General features: G+C 39.6%; 1 protein-coding gene across 3 annotated transcripts in view; it reads left to right on the top strand.

The window, feature by feature from the left end:
• TGFBR3 (transforming growth factor beta receptor 3) overlaps nucleotides 1-17,921 on the top strand; it is a 156,878-nt gene that overhangs the window by 63,319 nt on the left and 75,638 nt on the right. For all 3 annotated transcript variants that reach the window (XM_081949001.1, XM_081949003.1, XM_081949002.1), the window contains exon 3: nucleotides 3,462-3,643. In XM_081949001.1, coding sequence (XP_081805127.1) covers nucleotides 3,462-3,643 — 182 coding nt within the window. The remainder of the gene's footprint in view (nucleotides 1-3,461; nucleotides 3,644-17,921) is intronic.

Consider the following 17,921-nt stretch of genomic DNA (forward strand, 5'->3'; position numbering starts at 1 on the left):
AATAATGGATTGCTGTTGATTTGGACAAAAATTAGGCATGCTTTGTTTTGAGTTCAAATATAGATAGAGGTAATTTCCTCTAAATTAATTAATTAAGAAACTAGATTTTCCTCCAGTTACTTATTTCTCTGTTAACTTTCAGATAAGATGATCATCATAGAATGCAACAATAAAAGAATAACAAAGGTTTAGGTGTTTTTTTAAAAGGATGCCAGCAAATAAAATGAAGATATATTTGTAGTGTCTTATAGAAAACATTAAGTTCATAACCATTGAATTATTTGGGGGGGGGGAAATTAAGTACAGCCAAAAGTATTTCTCTAGTGCTGTGATGACAAAAATTGACATCAAGCAGATTACTCAGGAAGGTCACAGAAGATGCATTGCCAGGCAAATAAAACACCATCTTCAGAAAGCAGAGAACCAGGAAATAGACCTCGCTGATGTCACAGTAAAATGTGAGCATAGTGTGTTTCTGAGTTCTGCCAATATAATTTCTTACGCTCTCAAAAGGGCACATAAAGCCCTGTTTTTACTGTGGGCAAGTAGTATAGTTGCTCCCTCTCCCAGATAGTTCATCTTCTTCACCCTCCTGGAACTTAGTTGGAAAATTTAAATCATAATTTTCCATTCCCAAGAGAGTACTGTGGTGGTGGGCTTATGGTAGAGTACGCAAAATAAAATAAAATGAATGATTGCAAATACATGAAAATCATGTCCCATTAGGGCCGACTTCTTTGTGCACTTATTAGAAAATTCTGAATAGTCTTCAGTACGATTGTGCTGTAAGTAGTGGAATTTTCAAGAGGAAAAAGAGGTCAGTGTAACCAGGAGACCAATAATCAAACAAGAGGCTAGCCAAGTGCTTTTTAAAACAGAAGAAAATATATAATAATCTAGACTTGGCAAGAGAATGAATGACAGCCATTCATATCTATGGGAGAAAGTTTTTTTTTTAAGTGCATTTTTTTGGGACTATATCGGGGAAGAGTATCTTTCCCTCGGCCTTATGACCCTAGTTGCTTGAGAAAACTTGTCCTTCCAACATCTTCGTCATTTGCAACATCTTAACATTCTCCCTTTGAGCTTACTGGGAATCTTCTCCAGTTTATTTAATAACACCCTGAGCCATTTGTTATTAAGATGGAGTGTGGCGAGCAGAATGGACTCCAAAAATGACCTTTGCTCTAAGGACTCAGATGGTTTTTGCAGCAAAGGAGGCCCCCAGGGTCCTTATCCATAGCTATTGGGCATAAAGTGCCTATTTTATTTTGTTCCATTCAGATGCACGTTGGACAAGCCACAATTGAGTCCAGAGGTTTGTAAGTCAAGCCATTATGGTGGAGAAATGAAGGAATGTGCCTTTGAGGTGCGGGATAAACCCTACCTATGGAGACTTGAGGGTTTTTTTAAAATCAATTTTATCTCTTGGTTGTGCCAAGTGTTGACAACGTTTGAGAAATAAAAAATCTGTCTTCAATGAAAGGATAAATACATACCAAGCTGACTAAGGCAGTTTGTAACCATTTTATTGTAGCATGAGGTTGCCTTTGCTCAGTGGTGGAGCATAGGCTATGTAGTGAAAATTCATTCCTGTCATCTCCATATAAGTCTGGGAGAAACTGGTCCATTTTCATATTTCTTGATCCGTGAGATTTTGAAAAGGCCATTTCTGAGAATAATGCCCATGGCAATGTACAAAAACATGAGAAAGAATAAATGTGCCTTCAAAGTATGTGGTTGCATTAAAGAATGCAATAATAATTAACTTCTGTAAATTCCTTAACCATAGAAACCTATAGACAAACCAGCTGCTCTCCAAACAATGGACGAAGAAATTAACTATTGCCTGCCTCTTAAAACTAAGTGACTTTGTTCTGGTGCCTTATAAATGGTTCAGAGAGCTGAGGAACATCAAAGTACAACTTCCTATTAGAAGCAGTAAATGGAATAAGATCCTGTAGATAATACTGTAATCTCCAGTACTCGAGATACAAGTAGATTTTTCTAAAGAGAGAAAAGTCCAAAGTACCGTTTAATAAGTTTTAGCTACATTGAATGAATCCCAAATTGGAGTTAGAATGTGTGAAAGGTGTAGCTAAAACCATGGCATTTCTTCAATGAGTTTTGCAATGCAGTGTGAGTTTCTGTATAGGTTGGATGAGCCAGGGCCATTTTCTGTAAACATTTGCTTAGTTTTAGCTTCCTGCAGATGTATTTAATGTGTAAAGCTCTTTTGTGCCCTTCAGCTCTCCTGCTGTGTTTCCATCTCCTAAGATAATGCCTTAAAAAAAAGTGCAAGACTATGCTGGAGGGGATTATTTGGAAGGACAAACACTATTTTTTGGGCTAAAGAGCGTAGTTATTAGCTAAGATAATTGCTTTTAGATGCAGTAAATGAGTATTCAGTCATGGTCAATCCTATCAGTGTTTAGCCAAATCACATTAGTGATAGTTGCATTTCAGGTGAATGCAATATCAAAAAAGTGCAGTGAAGGTATAGTAAGGACACTTGTTTTTTCCCAATTTGAAGATTTGATAATGCATCTTTACTGTATTCTCCTTAAACATCTTCGTTTTGCCTGTCTATCTTAAGTGCAGCATGTTTTCAGATATTTATTTATTATGTTAGTATGGTATACATTTGCTTTGGCTGGTGCATTATGGCCATTTATTGAAGAACAGACATTGACTACGGTCATTCAAACCCTTGTCACCTTGTACAGGGCTACAAAGGGATGCCCTTGAAGACTATCCAGGATCTACAACTGATGCATAATGCAATATCTAGTATACTAACAGGGATAACCTGTTATTTGCCATGTAACACTGGGACTGTAGGAATTGCATTAGTTGCTGGTTTGTTTCCAGGAACAATTGAGTGACTAATTAGCTACCTATCTTGGAAGAGCACATTGTAGAAGGCTATAGTTATAAGAATTTGGGCACAGTCCAAAGTAACTCAAGTGAGTCTAAGTCTATAATCCTATATAAATTCCAATCATTCACTCTTCATCAGTTTAGGGTTGAGATATAATTCCACAGATTTTCACTTTGATGTTTACTTCTTGTAAAAAAAAAATAAGATAGATGAATACCATACTTTGGGTTACATCCTAATCCTAACCTGACTTATTCGAAACTCGGTTTCATTGGTTTCAACAGACCATATTCTTGATAAAAGATAGGTAGGATTGCATCCTTGGGCAGAAATCAGGGCACTGAACCCTTCAATAAATTTCAGTGAATAAGAAGTATGCATAACATTTCCTCGTATACCCATCTTAATCCCTTTCATTCCATTTGTAATTGGTATGCTATCAACTTGGTACTTTATGTAATTTGTGTGATAGCAGAAGGTTATACCCAGCAGTTGGTAAGATAGCTTAGATTTTGCTCTAATTCAGGTTTTGCCACAGCCTTTCATCTCAAATTAATCTTCCTTTCCATTTATTCTACAGGTCCCGTGCCTAGAAGTGGCTGTCTATTGTCTCAGGTCAACAGTTCACATCCAGTCCAAGCCTTGCTCGAAAGTTTTACTGTCTTATCTGGCTGTGCAAGCAAAGGAACTGCAGGATTGCCACAAGAAGTTCACATCCTCAATGTTAGGAATGCAGAAGATGCTGGCCACCATGAAAGAGAGGTATGGAGGAAATCATTCTGTTTCTTGGCCTTAAACATCACTATCTTTCCAAATCTGTTGTCTTCTCACTGTCTTGGAGTCAACTCTCATAATCCCCCACAACATTTTATTGGCTTGGTTCATAATTCTGAGTTATAAGGTGGAATCCAACTTTAGTGGACTAGATTGATAAGGCTCTTTACTTTAGAGGAGAGGCTTCAGACAACTTTGCCTAAGATGACAACACAACTATCATCTTGTTATAGTACAGTGCTTCTCAATTATTTTCTGTCATGCCCCCCTAGGAAGAAGAAAACATTTCGCGCCCCCCGCGCGACTGTAAATAGTATCATTTGTCTAACACTGCATAACACTGTATCCTTATTAACGTATAAGAGAATAAAAAAAGAAAGAAATGTGGATCAATTTACAACAAAGAATAGCTTTATTAACTGTAGCAGAGAAGATTTAAAGGAGCACAGGATTTAAAGGAACACAATATTAAAAAAAACGTTAACCTGCAAAACAAAAATATATAAAATAATTTGAGCTGAGCCCCCCTTTATGGAGCCTTGCGCCCCCCCCCCTGGGGGGCCCGCCCCACTATTTGAGAAGCACTGTTATAGTAGGAGCCCTGGTGGCGCAATGGTAAAGTGCAGAACTGCAGCCTAACTCTGTCAACAATCTAGAGTTCGATTCTGACAGGACTCAAGGTTGTCTCAGCCGTCCTTCCTTCCGAGGTTGGTAAAATGAAGACCCAGATTGTTGTGGGCAATATGAAAATAATAGTTACATTGTAAGTTGCCCAGAGAGTGTTGGTAAGCACTTCCCTTTTTTTAAGTGACCCTGTAGTGCCTAACCTGAGGTACAGTCAGTGGAACTGGATGTAGCTGAGTGTTTACTGGCTGCATTCCCTTCCTGACACCTACATGGAGTTCGCAGCACATTTTTGTGTGATGTGTGTTTGCGCACTAGAAGAGAAACATCTGCTACCTAGGATTGAACTCTCAACCTGTGGGGTGGTGGTATAGTAGTCTAAATTGCTATTATATGGCTGAGGAAATATCAAAGTACAAAAATTTAATTTCAGAGATGCTGGCATTATCATATAGATAATGATAGCAGGGGTGAAATGCTACCGGTTCGGGCCGGTTCACTCAAACCGGTAGTAAAAAATGTTAACGGTTTGCCTGAAACGGTAGTAAAAAAAACCGCTACTGGTTTGGGCGAACTGATAGTTCTGATGATCACCTGTGCTGCAATCAGCTGTGCCGCACGATTTATATTCGCTAGAAATCGCGTGGCACAGCTGATTGTTGGAACCTTTTAAAAAAACTTTTTAAAGCATTTTTTTTACTACTGATTTACCAGCACCTGTAGTAAAAAATGCTTTAAAAAGTTTTTAAAAGTTCTGACGATCAGCTCTGCGGCAATCCGCTGTGCTGCGCAATTTATATTCGCTAGAAAGGAGGAAATTCTGCTTTCCAGTGAATCTAAATCACACAGCACAGCTATTCCCCTCCCTTTGCTAGTCTACTTACCTTTGCAGACTCAGAAAAGGCTTCTTAGTGCCCGCAGTGCGTCTGTGTGCAAAGCGCATGTTTGGCACGCATGCGCGTGAAGCAAACCGGTAGCAGACTTCAGAGCATTTCACCTCTGGATAATAGGAATGAATAAGAATGCCGGGAAGAAGAAAAGAGAGAGTAATTCTTCAGAATTATGACTAGCAGCCCTGTCAGTCAATGAACTGTGCAATAGGTCCACTGTTTCCAAGCCAATTTGCTTTCCAGGAAATCTGTTTAGAATTGAATTTTTGGTATGAAACATTCCGCCTGCCTAATCCACACACAGAAGTAATAGATGTTGCTTGCAAGACTGCATTCTCACAGAAACATTTGTCACCAGAGATCTTTAGGATGGGCTGAGATACAGACCAAAATCTGTGGGAATTAACAGTGATTTGCATTGTAGAAAACCGAGCCTTTCCTCATCTTGCTGATCCCCTGGAATGTTGCAAAGTTGGAATTTAACCTATGTAGAGGTTACTGTGTCATGGAAACCTGACCTAGTTCCTCTCTAAATATTTTGAATTTTGAAGCAAATCTAAGTCTGTATAGTAAGTCCTCTTGTTTTCCACTACTGTGGCACAGATTCTAAATGCTTGGCTTTGTTATCTGATCTGAGGCAGCTACTATGTTTCAGAATCATTATCTAAGATAGGTCTCTGAAAGCTTCCCAAGTAATCCATCCTGCCTGTCTTTCTGACAATGCTTTATGGCACATTCCATGCCTTCGGTTTTTCCTTTGCTTCCTGCTTCTTTATAAAAGCCGAGTTCCTGTACCTTTTGCGATGGCCCCTGAGAAAATGAGCAGGAAGTTAGGAAAAGACTTCATGACAACAGGGGAAATCGTAAGTGTATAAACAAGTTTAGGCCAGCTTTTCCCTTAAGCCTGGAAACAAAGCAGAGCAAAGGTTATCATTAACCTTTTTATTTTTTGTTTCTACACAAAAAGAACCCACATTTTTCAGTCCCCTTCAACTTATACCGAGAACAGTCTTACTTTGCCCCTCCTGACATCCGGCAAAGGTCGAGATATGTTGACTGAACAATGCTTCAAGCATCTTGGAGGATAAATAGCACTTTTAATTTTATTTTTGATTTGTACCTTGACTAACATGGAAAAATAAGGCAAGCCAGTTTACCATGCCCTTATTGAAAATATTAAAGGTATTTTATTAGAGCCCACATTACAGGTTCTGTATTGCAGGTTACATTAGTTTTTGTTTGGTTTCTTTAAACTTAACCAATTACAGTTTCTGCTAAATTTACATGTCTTATATGCTGAATGAAGGCACAATTGTTTTCTTCCAGAAAATCCTTCAAAATCTTCATGCATTAAACATTCTTCTGCTGTCCTAATTCTCATAGATATATAACATGTAGTATCTATTGTGTGGATGCGGTGGCTCAATGGCTAAGATGCTAAGCTTGTAGATCAGAAAGGTCAGCAGTTCGGCGGTTCGAATCCCTAGTGCCACATAACGGAGTGAGCTCCCCGTATCTGTCCCAGCTTCTGTCAACCTAGCATGAGAGCATGTAAAAATGCAAGTAGAAAAAATAGGAACCACCTTTTGTGGAAAGGTAACAGTGTTCCATGCGCCTTCGGTGTTTAGTCATGCCAGCCACATGACCATGGAGACATCTTTGGACAGCGCTGGCTCTGCAGCTTTGAAACGGAGATGAGCAGCGCACCCTAGAGTCTGGAACGACTAGCACATATGTGTGAAGGAAACTTTTACCGTTACCTTATCTATGCTTTTTGATATTTTCTTTGACTTAAAACTAGCCTCTCATATGTAATCACTACTTCTTCCACGCACCAAGCCTTTTAATGAAGCCAATAAAGATTTTTTTTTAATGTCTGCATTTTAGATTATTACCAGGAAGTGATGATTCAAATGTTGTGAAAAGGTGTTGAATTTCAGGCATTTCCAATGCATCAGAAACATGCTGCCAGACTATTGAGATGGCAGGTTGTGCTTCCATTAAACATTGCCTGTTTTCCTTCATTTTGCAATTGTGCTTTGAAAAACAACATTGACATTTAGCTTATTTAAGATATATAAATGCAAAGCTGCACATATCTACCCAAGGGGGAAATAAAATCTCTCTGAGTTCATTCATTCCCAGATAAGTGAATCCATAACTGCAAACTAAAAATATCACACGTGGAATCATTTATTTATGTAGTATATTTGACATAGGAGGGAGCGTCTATTGGATATCTTTGCCATTCGGAGTAATTGGTAAAAAAAATAAAGACAGGGTACATACATACATTCCTAAATACATACCCATTTCTTAATTTTAGTGTGCAACTCAGTTGCATAAGTGACTGCTTCTCATCTTTTAAAAATATTACATAGCTCCTTCAATTTTTGAATCAGTCAAGTATTACAAATTCTAATTTTGGCTAACTTTTTAAATAGCTCATCAAGTTCGCAGAGTTTAGAACCGAGGTTTTAAAAATTATTCTTCATATTTCCTCCTCTGTTACATCCTTTAAATCTTCCTTAATTTTGACAGGCAGTGCAATTCAGTGCAAATGCGTAGAACTTCATTACAGGGATTAAAAAGGGACAGAATTAAAGAAAACTGTGTTATCTATGCCATTCGTATTTCTACTCAAATGGCTCCCATCATTTTCAGACTTCCCTGAAAAAGTGAGGATATCATACTTCATGCATCCTCAGAATATAGAAAGACAATAATCAATATGTCTCCGGCCATTCTGAGAGCAAAACTGATTTTTTCAAGGGCGTTTGTAACATCTAACTATCTGCCACCTGCATGGTGAAAATAGTCCTTATGGATCGTGAGTGTCAAAGTCGTGGCGTCACCTTGATGTCACGTGATGTTTTGTAACTTTTTCCCCTTTGCGGAGCTGAGGTGGGCGTGGCCTCCTTGTGACGAATCTGGCCTGCAGGCTGCCAGTTTGACATCCCAGTTATAGATGAAAAGAGGAGACTGACTAAAATACTGTCAAGTCACTATCATATTTGTCTATTGCTGTGCTGCGGTAATATTGCAGGCAATAAAATGGCGGCAACCACGTGCTGATTGGAGTGGATCGCTAACTTAGTCCTCTGCCCTTGTAATGCTTCCCCAGCATGGCCTGGTTCATTATTTGCGGAAAACCGATAGCTTCATCAGCATCAACATTATGGGGGCCTGTGTGGTAGCTGACACCTGTGTAGGATCCAAATTCTAGTGGTTGTGTAGAACAGCAACAAAAATAGTTTACCCAGGAAGGCCCTCAAAATTAGACTTGGAGACTGCTTACTCGACAGCACACAAATCGGCTAAAAGCAAATAACAAGTTGAAAACAACAGCTATTGAAAAGACAACTTATGCCAGAATATGACATTCTTCTGGTTAAATAATAAGATTTCCTTTTATGACAGAAGCTGGCAATGCTGCACAGAGAAAAAGGCAGATGATTTGAGTGGCGTCTGTTTATAATAGCTAAAAGCATGGCAGACTGCAATAGAGACTGTCAATCCTGTCTCACAATTTGAAAGATTTTCACTTGAAGGAATAAAAATTCCCAGGGAGATAAACATGTTGGAGCTTTCGATATCTGTGATAATGTCTATCTGGAGAAAATTCAATTTCTTAAGATTAAATTTTGCAGCTGTCTATTTATTTGAGACATTTGTGAAATGCTATAATTGGTATGAGAAGGGAGCAAGACAAACTTTGTAGAGGATTTGTCAAACTCTGATGGCACTTGATAAAGTGTTCCCAAATTATGAACCCGTGTTTATCAAATGGTTGTTTCCTGTGGAGCAACATTATGACACAAGTTTATTTCTTCTTCTTATCCTCTACTTGGACACATTTTCTGCTTTGGTTTCTCAAATAGAGCTTGAGTCCAAAACTGTCTCTAAGGAAATCAAGGATAGTACACTAAGACTGGTTATTTCTTAAGACAATTCAGTAAATTATTGGCGATGAAAGCAAATGATACTCACTCACTCACTCTCCCTCCCCCCTCCCTCTCTCTCTCCTTTCTCTCTCCCCCTCCCTCTCCCCCTCCTTCTCTCCCTCCCTCCCTCCATCTCTCCCTCTCTCTCCCCTTCTTTCTCTCTAATTTCTACACTTTCCATCTGTAGTAGACTCTGCGCAGTTTACAAACATCATATTGTAATATACAAATGTTATTTAAAGCACAATTAAAAACATTTTTTAAAAGGTTAAACTTATTAAAAGTAAACTTACTTTTACTTAACAGTAAAAAATCAAAGTTAAAAAGTTGACAGATAAGGTATTCCAGACACACTTTCCCCTGGTGTTGGTTGTTAGTTGTTTTCCTCCCTTTATGGCAATTTGTTGTTCATTATTTGGAATTCAATTTGGCCCATATTACAAACCTAAGGCATTTTGAAGCCATTCATGTTGCATTTCCTTAGGACTTTGCATTCCCAGTGCAGTTTTGATGCTTGAAACATTAGTATTAGGATTCCAATCTCAGGATTTAGAGTTACATTTGACCCTACAGACATGATGCCTCTGCTGTTTTAAGACAACAACCAATCTCACGAGCAGATATACAGATATAATATATCTGTATAAAGGAATTGTGCAATCTTGGCCCAACTGCTGAATACTTAGGTCAATTAAACCTGGAGAAAGACAAATCAGTAGTAAAAGCGAATCAGGGACATTGATCATCAGAATGACATCACCAGCATCCCTGAATTGTATCTCCAGATGTTAGATAACCGCAAGCAACCTACAGTGTAATTGATACAAGAGTTAGATACAATCTAACCCTGCGGTAATGTAAATGGCCTTTTTCAGAGCTCACTTTGATGTCCTCCCATCAACTCTATTGACGGGAAGAGTTCATGGGACTTCTTATTTGCACAGATTTTGCCTTTGTAGATCCAGGGAGCTAGAAACTGTTATTTCTCATATGGTGTCTTTTGTTATGATGCCCCAAGGCATGCTCTGATCTTCTCAATCATCTCCAAATCTCAGGGTTCCTCTCGTAAATTTTACGGTTATTACTTTTTAAGAGATGCTAGCCCCACTCTCACATAGCAAGAGTTCACACAAGTGCAGAAAACTTTTAATTAGATATATCCTTTTATTGTCCTATTCTCTCCCCAATAATGTATTGTTGTATTAAAACTATTTCTCTTTTTACTGTAAAAGCTGGTGAAAGATCAAGATATTTGATTTGATAATATTCTGTGAGATTTGCGGTTCCATTATTTTACCCACTGACTGTCGTGAGAAGCACTTTCTAATTTCATACAGAATCACTCATTTTATAGATAAATGTCAGAACTATTGTATCTGTTAATGATGTCAGTTAATTTGTTTTGATTTGATTTGCATGTGTGTGCTACAGGTGAATTCTTAGAGCCTTATTTCTAATCTAATTAATAAAACTTGCCTACAGAGCCAACTTGATTTGTTCAGTGTGGATTCAGTGTTGTTGATTATGATGTTTAGTGTTTATCCAGCAATTATTTCAATTTATTTATTCTGGACAGATTTGTCTTTGGGATTGTTTTCTAAAATACTTCAAAAATTACCAGTCCTCACTTGAAATTCTTTTGAAGTCTAATCACCAGAACTTTCAGAAGAAGCTGTGTGGGGCCACAATTCAGTTTGTCTTGAGTTTTATTTTCAAGAGAAATAAATATTAGTGTAATCATAGTTTAGTCTTAATGAGATAAGAACCAATTATTTTTAGCAGAGTTTGCTTTCACCACAGCTGTTCAGCGGGTTGAGGCTAAGGAGTTCAAGCAGTTTAATAAATAGGTTTGTCTTGCCTTTGCTGTTTTGCTTCAGCTATGTGGGAGCAGTTGTTGAGACATATGTATAAATGCATATACACTTGAATTCACAGAAAACCATGGTTTGTTTTATGAAAGCGTTAAACATGCTTCAAACATGTGCATAGCTTAAGCTGAATGTCTACTCTATCTCAGTAGGGAGAGAATAGTACAAATACATATATTGCCATGACAACTTTTACTCTAACATATTCTGTTTCATCTCATCCTCTAATTCAGGGATGTCAAACTTGTGGCCCATGGGCCGGATGTGTCACCTGATGGTCCCGCCCCCGCCCGGTATAGCGAAGGGGGGGGGGAAAGTCCCAATATGTCACCTGATGCCACCATGATGATGCGAGTTTCAAACCCCTGCTCTAATACTTTCAATACAGACATCCTTATTAGTTTTAAATTCATTTTTTTTTTTGGAGTTTTGCAACTCATTCACTTCTTTTTATATCAGCTACTGTTTCCAACATAATTTTTTACTCTAAATCTGACATTTCCTGTATTTCTTCTGTGGCACACTTTTTAACTGATCAATCTCTCTCAAATTGTTGGAGAAATACTAATTTGTACATTGAGTTATTCTTTAATTTTACAGCCATGTGGCTATTGTTTTCTACTTTAAAACACTATTCCATATTTAATCCAAAAGCATGCCCTTGTTAAATGGCCTGTCACGAGGAATTAGTTAAACTAACTTTTAAAATACTTTGCATTTGATAAAGAAAAGACTGGTGTCCTTTGCAGCTTAAACTGGGAGTAAATCACATGAAGCTTTAGGTAAACCTCCAAGCAGCTAAGCAGAAACTCAGATTGCAAATATCTTTTAACTTTTTTTTTTTTTTGAAATGCTGATATTTATTTATTTGGCTTAATATTTCTCCAGGCTTCCAAGGTCTCTCAGCGGTAATGTACAACAATGCAACTTGAAATTAAAATTTAAAATTAAAATAATCAAGTCCGGCTTCCGGCCCGGACACAGCACGGAGACGGCCTTGGTCGCGTTGGTTGATGATCTCTGGAGGGCCAGAGATAGGGGTTGTTCCTCTATCCTGGTCCTATTAGATCTGTCAGCGGCTTTTGATACCATCGACCATGGTATCCTATTGCGCCAGCTGGGGGGGATGGGAGTTGGAGGCACCGTTTTGCGGTGGTTCGGCTCCTACCTCTCCGACCGGACGCAATGTGTGTTGGCAGGGGGGCAGAGGTCGACCCTGAGGTCACTCACTTGTGGGGTGCCGCAGGGGTCGGTCCTCTCGCCCCTTCTGTTCAACGCATATTTGAAGCCGCTGGGGGAGATCATCCGTGGTTTTGGGGTGGAGTATCATCTGTACGCTGATGATACTCAGCTGTACATTTCCACCCCAAACCACCCCAACGAGGCTGTCGAGGTGATGACCCGGTGTTTGGAAGACGTCGGGGTCTGGATGGGGGACAACAGACTCAAACTCAACCCCTCCAAGACTGAGTGGCTATGGCTACCGGCACCCCGGTTCAGCCAGTTGATTCCATCACTGGCCATAGGGGGCGAGCAATTGCCCCCTGTGGAAAGGGCGCGCAATTTGGGCGTCCTCCTAGATGCCCGGCTGTCAATGGATGACCATGTGGCAGCCGTGGCAAGGGGGGCGTTCCACCAGGTCCGCCTGGTGCGCCAATTGCACCCCCTACTGGACCGGGATGCCCTACGCACGGTCACTCATGCACTGGTGACGTCTCGGCTGGACTACTGCAACGCCCTCTACATGGGGCTTCCCTTGGGACGTGCCTGAAGACTGCAGCTAGTCCAGAACGCAGCCGCGCGGGCTATTATGGGGAGTACTAGGTACTCCCACGTAACACCGCTCCTGCGCGAGCTGCACTGGCTGCCTGTGGTCTTTCGGGTGCGTTTCAAGGTGTTAATTACCATCTTTAAAGCGCTCCATGGCACAGGACCTAGTTACTTGCGGGATCGCATCCTACCACATACTTCCCTGCGACCAATTCGCTCTCACAGGGAGGGACTCCTCCTGGTGCCGTCCACTAAGCAATGCCAATGGGCGGCACCTAGGGGTAGAGCCTTCTCTGTGATGGGCCCAACCCTCTGGAATGACCTCCCCCCCGATATCAGAACCACCACCGACTTCCGCTCCTTCCGACAAAAACTGAAGACTCACCTGTTCCGTTTAGCCGGCTTGGCCCATTCATAGTCCTATTTCACCTCCTGGCAGATATTTTTAATTGGGTATTTTTAGGGGTTATTTTTAAACATTGTTTTAAACTACTTTACTTGGGTACAGTCTTTTATAGCCTCCTCTTTTAGGCACTTAGTATTTAACTATGTTTGTATTTTTATGAATTTATGTGTTTTAATCTGACTGTACACCGCCCCGAGTCCCTTTTGGGAGAGGGGGTGGTATAAAAGTCCAAAGTAAAGTAAAGTAAAGTAAAGTGAAACAATTTGAATTCATAACTAAAATTAACAGAACCAATACTTAACTAACTTTAATCGTTGTCACCGTTTGTACAGAAAAGATGGGTTTTCTTTGGAAGACCCCAAGAATTATTACCCTGTCTTCTGCAGAGAATGTGTTCCAAGTTGTTGGAGCAACAGAGAAGAGTCTGTCCCCTGCCAAATTTATGATAGGTGAAGCTCCCTTAATTGATTTCACAAAGGCTTTCTCTGCTATAGAATGATGCAGGCCATTTCTTTTTTCTTTTTCTTTTTAACTTTGATGAATTGTTTGAGTCATGCCTGGACAAGTAAAGCATGCTTATGCAATTGCTCTTGGATCTCCAGCAGCACTTAAAAATGCTTAGACGTAAATGAAATAAGAGTGTTCATTTCTCAAAGTGGTGAGTTGAACATTGCAGCTTTGCTCACAGATCTTCTGTTGAAGATACAGCAATACAAGGATATCCAGGTAGTCCTCGACTTACGACTACAATTGAGCCCCAATTGGGTAGGGTTCTAAAATTGTGAATGGCCATCTTGAATGCAAAAACATTTACCCTGTTTCCCTGAAAATAAGACCCAACCGGAAAATAAACCCTAGCATGATTTTTCGGGGTACTGGTGATATAAGCCCTACCCCCAAAATAAGCTCCAGTTAAGATCATCAGCCAGACAGACACAATTAGTACTGTGTTTCCCCCCCAAATAAGACCTAACCAGAAAATAAGCCCCAATGCATCTTTTGGAGCAAAAAATAATATAAGACCCAATCTTATTTTCAGGGAAACATGGTATGTTTTTGAAAGGCAAGGTAGGGCTCCCTGAATGTTGAATGAGAACCAAAGGGATAAGTAGGAGGAGAACATGTAGACTAGAGTAGTGGTTCTTAACCTTTTTGAAAGAATTGCCCCCTTGAGCCATTGAGGAAGTTATCATCACCCCCCTTCCCCCCAACATAACCTCTCAATCACAACACAAGGAAATAATTCTTCAATTTATGCAAACACATTTTTTGTTTTCTTTAAAATTGTCATCAGGACATATCGATGCAAATAATTTATTTCAAGTCTTTTTCTCGTATCTCAACTGTGTGAAAAATTCTGATGCCACCCATCACTTTACTCCCAAACTTCGTGATACATGTATTTCACTATTATCTTATTTATTCAAGACACTTAAATGTAATAACCACTGAAAACAAAATTCAATTGCAAGAAAATGAAATGCCCGAAAAAAACAGTAACATTTAATGATTTAATTACAAGTGAATTTTAAGACGCAAAAAGAAATATAAAAAGGGCATAAGAACAAACCACAATGCAGGAACTAAGAATTTGAAGACGAAAACTCTGAAACTAAATTAAGATTTGGGGAAAGTATATATTCATGCACACTATAAAAAGGGTTAAAAAGGCACAAAGAATTTTTTTACAGAAGGAAAGCAACAAAAATCAGAGCAACAAATTTAATGCCTTAAACTGAAGAAATATCTACACAAAAAGTTTACACAAAGAGCACAACAAAAAATTGAAACCATAAAACTGAGAAAATATAATATCGAACTGGAGTGCACGCTAAAAAAGTACAATACAGAGAGACACGCAAAATGTTTTACAGAGCACAACAAGAATTCGAAAACGAAGCCGAAAACTCAAACTGGAATGTGAAATCCAATGCAGCAAATACAACGATGAGCTGAGACAATTATTAATGAAGAAAATGTATGTACACAAAAAGCAAAAAAAGAACATAAACGGCTGCCTTGTGCTTGGTGAGCTGATGCCAATTTCCTGATGTCTGGAACCATTTTTGTTAATCTCATTCTTAAAGCCACGCTCAACATGTCTTCAACATGTTCCTTGATTTAGAAAGGATCTTTTGGACAGCGCTGAAGCTCCTCTCCACTAAGTAAGTGGAAGGAAAGGCTAAAAGAAGCAACTTAACTTCCTCCCACAATATTGGGTAAGTGTTCTTCATTTTCACCCAAAAAGCTTTGCAGCCATAACTCTGAAAATGTGATTGGGCTTCACAGTTGTATTTCAGATCTGTCAGTGACTCTTGCAGTTTGGGATGAAGTTGTACAAAGTCTGCTGTGAAAGGATTTAGCACCCAAGTGGGCACTTCCAGATTTATCAGATCATAGAATCTAGTTTCCATATCTTTTAGTTGCTTCAAGTGACAGCAAAAAACGTCCAAATCTTCTACTTGGAGTTGACGTTCATTACCAAGGCTTGGGAACTGATACAGCTCCTGGCAACTCATATTGCTTGCAAGGAGGTCCAATTTGGAAATAAATGGGCAGATTACTCCTTTGGCCTTAAGAAAATTGATTTTATCTCCTTGAAGCTTTACATTCACTTTATTCAGCTTGTCAAAAACATCAGCAAGATAAGCTACATCCAGACGTCGAAGTTTAAGAGGACTGCTTAGACTTGTATCAATGGATTCAAGAAATTCGACAACTGTGTCAAAAAGTTCGTGGAATCGCCGCAAACACTTTCATTTTGAAAGCCACCTTACTTCGGTGTGCAACCGGATACGTTCAAACTCCTTGTCATTTTCTTCACAAAGCTTGTGAAAAAGTCGGTTGTTCAAGGCATTCTACTTAATTTTATTCACAGCGTTAATGACGTAACGTATAGACTCCTGCAAACGGCCACTCAATTTTTTTGAGACAAGGTGCTGTATATGAACGACGCAATGGACAGTCATAACTCCAGGTACAACTGATTTTAGATGAGCTTGAAATCCGCAATATCATCCAACCATGGATGCAGCTCCGTTGGTTGCACATGCCACGACGTTTGTCAAAGGGATGTTTTTCTCAGTAAAAAACTCTTCAACCTTTTTAAATATCGAAGAACCTTTTGTGTTGTTGGCTAGATTTCGAGCAAATAACACTTCTTCCCCGATCTCTTCATTTCCGTTGATGAAACGGACATAAGCCAATAACAAGGCTTCATTTTCACGAATCGTTGACTCATCAATCTGCATCACCAATTCTGTACTTTTCAAGATATCAATAAGCCTTTCTTCCACATCAGCAGCCATTTCATCAATTCTTTTTGATACGGTGTCATTGCTCAAAGGAATCGATTGCATGACAGTGCTTGTGCTGGGCCCCAACATGGTGGCAACAATCTTGTTTCACTGCTGGTAAAGTCAGCGTTTCTCCGATAGTGTGAGGTTTGCCACATTTTGCTATCAACAAAGATACTTCATAGGAACAAATGAGCCCCTTGTCGGTGTTGAGTGACGATTTTCCAAATAACTTCTCAACAGTGCTGCAACCCTCAAACTTGGTCTTTAAGGATTGGAAAAATGATACCGGTTTGTCGGCTTTATCCGAATGAATTCTTACCAAATGGTCTTTCAGTCGGGAAGGCTTCCTCGCTTCATTTGAAAATGTTTTCTCACAAAGAAGACAAAATGGAAGCTGTACGTTGGAAGGAGATGGAATGAATCCCAATTTTAGGTATTCCGTCGAATATTGACGACACTTCCTCTTCTTGGCCATGTTGAGAGGTCTTTGAAATGAAAGGCACTAACCGCAAATTAAATTTTCGACTGCACTGGAACAGTCGAACACACGGGGACGTCAATAAATCTAGTTTCAACAGTTACGTTGACATTACCGCTGACATCACAGGGGACAGCCACTCAGCATGCAATGTTTCGAAAGAAGCGCTCACCCCTCCACTGCCCATTCTGGCCAATGGCGCGCCACTGTATGGGTAGAGTGATAGAGGCTGCTGCGCAACGCGCATGAAGATGAGCGATGTGTATTCACATATGTACGGCTTTCTGTACTGAAGCTAGCTGGAGAAACATTTTAAAACAGTTCAATCCACTAATAGCGAGCGATCTGATGTTTTTGTACGACAGATATACAGTGGTTCACTCTATGAAAAAAGTCTCAAAAGTGTCTCGCTCCATCGCCCCCATATCGCCCCCCTTCCGTTCCTTCACCCCCATGTCGCCATCTTTTCATTCCATCGCCCCCCTGAAAAATGAAATTGCCCCCTGCTGGGGGGCGATATCACCCAGGTTAAGAACCACTGGACTAGAGCAATGACATATATTCCCTCCCCCCTGGGTCTAGTGGCCTGAAGTACTCCTACCTGGGGAGCAGCAAGGTGACACAGGCATTTGGGGACATAACAGAAAATACGGTTTCTTCCCATTGTTAAAATAACTTAATAGAAAGTGCATAACTTCAGATGCTGATTTTAGTTATTTTATTTTTAAAATATAGCATTCATTATATGTTACGATACATGCATATTATGCATATATGTAGTATGTTTCCTATATAAACAGACACTGCGGTACATATATAATAATCAGAACATGTTCACATTTCTGTGCATACTAATAAGATTAATTCCAGAATCAAAGTTATCTAACTATCCCATTATAAATGCTATCTGCCTCCCTCCCTCCCCACTTCTGTCTTTTCCGCATAGGCATCAAAATCTCAATCTGTCCCCTATTTTCTCAATCCTGC

Source organism: Natrix helvetica, assembly GCF_964273705.1.
Source record: "Natrix helvetica genome assembly, chromosome: 3".
NCBI classification, from domain to species: Eukaryota; Metazoa; Chordata; class Lepidosauria; order Squamata; family Natricidae; genus Natrix; species Natrix helvetica.